Source organism: Crassostrea angulata, chromosome 8, assembly GCF_025612915.1.
Source record: "Crassostrea angulata isolate pt1a10 chromosome 8, ASM2561291v2, whole genome shotgun sequence".
Taxonomy (NCBI): domain Eukaryota; kingdom Metazoa; phylum Mollusca; class Bivalvia; order Ostreida; family Ostreidae; genus Magallana; species Magallana angulata.
In genome coordinates this window covers 56,874,821-56,880,127 of record NC_069118.1, presented here as the reverse complement: position 1 = coordinate 56,880,127, position 5,307 = coordinate 56,874,821, and the positions used below count along the sequence as shown (strand labels likewise).

The following is a 5,307-nucleotide window of genomic DNA, read 5'->3' as shown; positions in this document are numbered from 1 at the left end:
TGAAATATTGATATTATCTAAGATATTGATATTATCTAAGGCCAAAGTTAATACACTAAGACTATTCACTTAAAATGAATGTTATTATTTAACTACAGTTTTACTATTTAACTGTATTTCTGAAGATATCACGCACACCTGATTTAGTCACAATATCAACATTGATACCATCTTTGTTTAAAAAGCACATACAGGTGCATTTATGTTTAATATTTATAAATATTTGCTTCTACAAACAATTGCTTTCAGAATATATTTTCAGTTTGTTAACCCCTATATTCTGTTTTTTATCTAACTGACGTGAGTAAGCCATTTTCACTGCTTTAAAAGCCTTACATAGATCATTGTTATCAACAGGAACATAGCAAATGGTGCAAATGAGTTTTCTACTTGTGTATCTATCTTTTTGTGGATTGTTATTCAGATTTGGTAAGCCACATAATTTGGTTAATGTCTGTTTTTTGGGGGGTTTTCTTAAATTTGAAAAATCATTTTAAAATCATACATTATCAAAATATTTGTATATGCGTGTGTACTTTTTTCCCAAAGCTATATAGGTAGATAGGTAGTTTGTTTTAAGTCGTTGGTGTAAAATTATAATATACCCTCGTTTTCTCGGAATTGTGATGCTGAATTAGTAAGTGTTTGCTTTTCTGTTTTAAAGCAAATATTTGTTTAAATTGTCAAAATAGGGGAATCGATTAAACCCAGTTGCTCTCCGAGGGAGTCCGAACCAAAAACTGTGAATGTAGAAGAAGACAAACCAGTTGGGTTCACCGTGTTCACTTATACGGGTTTTGATGCTGATCAAGATCCCATTAGATTTCTTATACTTGATAACACGGTGCCGTTCTCGATTCCCATAGCAGTATCCGGGGATGTTGCTGTGGCTTTACCTGCCTTAGACTTTGAGAGGAAAACTCAATATATTTTGGACAAAATATAGTAGGTATTATTATGAATATAACGAACATTGAATATGTATGCATAAATCGTGGTATACTTAATGCAAAATCTATTGTTCATTTTTTTATTCAAAAGTTTCAATTAATGAAAAATTCTTAATTTTACAGCGTCACACAATATGGTTTAAATCCACTCCAGTTTGGTAATAAATGTGGACCCCTGACCGTCAATGTCCTCCCTGTCAACGAATTTACGCCAGTTTTTGATCCCTCATATCAAAATTCCACACTTCCAGAAGGTCTACTACAAAGTAAGATTGTTTAAACGTGTCTTAAGTTATTGTTATCCAGGTTTACCATTTTTCACTCATAAAGAAAGCATATTGTTATTATTATTAAGGAGGCTCGGTGATCAACAAATCAAACTTCATCTTTCACATTTTTAGTTTAAAAGAAGAGAACTCCATAATATTAATGAAAATGTCAAACTTTATAAGCTTTGGGTTTCATTGTCTTTCTTGAATGATTTATGGCAAAGAGGTGGTCATCATTACAAATTTTATTTTTTTTAATCCAGATTTAAACTTAATTAATTGCATATATGAGATTCCTCGCCAGGTCTTTGTATGGGCTATCATACTCAGGTGACCGTTAAGGTCTGTTGGCCTCTTGTTTAACAAGTGGTTTTGGGAGTTGATTTTTAATCAACTCTCCTATGCAGTTACTCTGGCAAACCGAAACTAAAGCAGTGTTTGGACCTAAGCACAAATCACCACCGCTGACAAGATTTAGTTCTTGAAAATAATCGATGAATTCGATGTAATATACATTGAAGCATTGTTTTTTAAGAAACTTATTTATTAATACCTTGAAAATAGCAAGAAGTTAAATGGTACGAATAATTTAGATACTTATTGCAGTCGTTTGTATTCCTACGCCAGAGTTCAATATAGTCTAGTTCAACACTCGGCTGTCTCCGTAAATCTCCGACAAGCAGAGAATCATTCTATATATTGAGGTCGCGTCATCAAGCTATCACGTGACCGGGTGAACACATTCTCTTGCTTGTTGGAGATTTACGGAGAGAGCCGAGCATCTGGTTGAACGAGACTAGAGTTTTCTACTGCTTGGATCCACACTATTTTTAAAATATTTCGATGACTTATACATAGTTTGATTGAATCAATTCTATTTTGAATTATTACACAACACGATTCATACGGGGTTTTCTCGAAATTCTCGTCGAAAAAGTCCGATAATTCATATTTTAGAAATGTGTGTAATTCAAACACAGATTATAAACTACTTGCCAAGCAAAGTAACATATCTTGATTTCAAAATGAATAATAATCAATAAAATCAACTCCCGTCAGTACTTTAGTACTTTTATTATACGATTAGTTTCGTGTTTTTATCATTCTTGTAAAGGAAATCATTAATGACCTTGACTCTGTCTTTCTGTGCAATGATGGTAAACGTATATATAATCGATACCATTAATTAAGCTGTTTTTAATATGATTGTGACTATCTAGAAATATTCAAGATTGTTGAATGCAAAATAGGACAATGTGCATCCTCTGGGGACATGTATTTGAATAAGCTTTTTAATTACCAGTAAATGAATAAATATAATAGTGTCATGTAAAAAAGGATGTTAGCGTAGTCCTTGACTTTTTTGACAAATCTTAATCCTAAACTAATAATTTACCTTCTGAATTTTATTCACTGTTTGCTATTTGAAATATCAACGCCTGTGTTTGATCCCTCATATCAAAATTCCAGATATCCAGAGGGCTTACTTCAAAGTAATAAAGTAATATTGTTTAAACGTGTTCTGATTATCATTACGCGTATGTACACAGAATGCGCCTCTTATAGTACTATTTTTTTAAGATTCATTGCTTGCTAAACTGAATTGTTCTGATGAGGACAAAGAACCCAACGAATCCCCTTTTGGATGTTCATCAATAACTATTCAGACTGGAGATGACATTAAACCGAAATTTACGATAGTCAACAACGCTGTCGTCACAACAAACAACGTCATTGATTTCGACACTGGTGACGTCATTTACACACTTGTCATAGTTGGTGTTGATAGTTCAACACGTGATCCACGTAAAACAGGAACGATGACGATAAAGGTCAACATTGAACCTGTGAATGAGTTTACACCTGTAATTCATGATCAACCACTCAGCACAAATGTAGGTATATCATTGCAAGTACCGTCAAATGATATCGTGGGTTCAAATATTGTGTTCATTGACAGAAATTTAATGTTGAGATTAAAATGCTATAGTGTGTGCTATAATAGTTTCATGTTTTGTTAAAACCCTTTTTTTTGTTCTCCATATTTCTCCCATCTATTTATTCCCTTCTAAATCTAAATATGCAATGATAAATTTTTGCCTAACACAGTGGTTAAAGATTAAATTAATGAAATACAAGTTTATGTTGTTTTGTTGAACCATGATCATTATCATGTAATATAGCAGTTTAATATAACTAGAGTGATCTTCATTATATTCAATAAAATAGAACTACGTCGTAGAATGTGATGCTTAGTTATGCTGAAAAATGTGTTAATTTTTTTTATATAGCACTTTATATTTGAAAACAAAGAATGTGTGTCCTTAATGTATATTTTGCATGTTAAAAAACTGTAATGTTTGGCAATATTATGACAGCAATAAGCACTTTACTTCTTTTGAGACATAGTGGTTTATTTGATTCGTTACATGCAATGAACATAAACATTGTAGATAAGCAATGCCACACCTCTTGGTACCGAGATCTTTTCCATCAATGCCACGGACGGTGATGCACCACCTCATGGAAATCTTTCTTACATGATAACAGGTAACTGCACAAAATGCACCTGGTATATGTAAAAGACAATGTTTACTTTCATTATGTGTGTTTTATCAATTACAAGTTGAACACTTCTGTAACACGATATCAAATTAATGGTACCCTGTGCATGACAAACAAAGGTCAACATGATTTTATTCAAAAGAAACTATTTTAAAATGAAGATGAAATAAAATGGATTTTTTACTTACACAAACCAACGTAATAATTTTTCAAATGCTTTATTTTTTTCTAGATGGAAATGAAAAAGGTATATTCCGGATTTGTGAGAAGACGGGAACAATTCATTTAGATAGGTCGGTAGCATCGGCCGCCGGGACGACCTTCACTCTGACTGTGAAGGTCACGGATGGGGACTTCTGCTCGTCAGCTGTTCTCAAGATACTGATTACTTCAAGCTGTTAAAGTGGAATAGTTAAGGCTGTATGACACCGGTTCTAAAGATAGTGATTACTCCGAGTTGTTTAACTAAACAAGTTATTATACACATAGAAAGCTTTAATGTTAAAATATATATATATGTTTGCATATAATGTTGTCATACTCCTTTTTAATTAAAATAGCGGTATTTTATGCATTTGTATTCTTTTAAATAGGTCGCTGTGTCTTTTTTGTATTGAAATAGCGAGCTTTAAACATATCGTTCAACGCATTCTTAATACTAGTATATGTACATGTATATTACATCGTTTTAACGGACATTGCCAAAAAAATTCAATATGTAGTTCTTTTTTTTATAATCAAACTTATGCATCTTTTAGTATCCTCCCGACTGCTTGTACAATACTGAAATTACCTTATACATTGCATAAACACAATAAAATGTCGTATACATATGTCAATTAGTTTTAGGAAACGAAATAAACATTATTTGCTTTTAAATTGATGATCCTAATTGAAATAAAAATAAAATCATTTTAATACAGTTTGCTTTTTAATGAAGATGCATATGCATATCGAAATAGTGGCATAAAAGTAAATGAACATTAAGAACCACTATATCCTGATTTGAACAGACTGATTTAATTGAGTTTACAGACGATATCGAGAAATCTAAGATCAAACAAGGTGTAAATTGTCGAGAAAATAATAAACTTCATCCCTTAAGAACATCTACTTGTTAAAATCCTAATCCAACGTATGACTCCTTTGAAAAATGTATTGATAAAGCCAAACTAGAGATTTCTATGCCAAGAAAACAATATCTGGTTAATATAACTTGCCAGGAAAGGCAGCACTGGTATCATTAAAATACAACCGCCATATTGTTATTAAAAATGCTGACAAAAATTACACAGTAGTCATTATGGACAGAAAAAAATATCATTGGAGCACTACGTCAACTTGAATCAAAGCACTAGAGATTTCTTTGCAATTGCATCAGTAAAATTTTGCCGGATCTACTTCTCTCTACTGTTCTGGTTTAACACTATTTATAGAACGGGAATTTCCAAAATAAACAGTCAACAAAATGTAAAGTTGTGTCTATTTAATTGTAAGCGAACAAAATATAACTTTATAAATAT

At 31.9% G+C, this 5,307-nt stretch overlaps 1 protein-coding gene across 1 annotated transcript; it reads left to right on the top strand.

Moving 5' to 3' along the window:
• The first annotated feature begins 329 nt into the window (after positions 1–329).
• On the top strand, positions 330–4,667 carry LOC128158311 (protocadherin-23-like). Its single transcript, XM_052821095.1, has 6 exons — positions 330–429; positions 693–945; positions 1,074–1,216; positions 2,801–3,114; positions 3,673–3,769; positions 4,017–4,667. Exons 1-6 carry the CDS (start codon positions 369–371, stop codon positions 4,184–4,186), a joined length of 1,038 nt encoding a protein of 345 aa, XP_052677055.1. The 5' UTR covers positions 330–368; the 3' UTR covers positions 4,187–4,667.
• Positions 4,668–5,307: the final 640 nt, after the last annotated feature.

Excerpts from the sequence above, each read along its gene's own strand:
- LOC128158311 (XM_052821095.1), top strand. The coding sequence starts at position 369 with ATGGTGCAAATGAGTTTTCTACTTGTGTATCTATCTTTTTGTGGATTG. Across the intron at positions 946-1,073 it reads TATATTTTGGACAAAATATA|CGTCACACAATATGGTTTAA; the intron begins GTAGGTATTATT and ends TTAATTTTACAG. Across the intron at positions 3,115-3,672 it reads ATCAACCACTCAGCACAAAT|ATAAGCAATGCCACACCTCT; the intron begins GTAGGTATATCA and ends TAAACATTGTAG.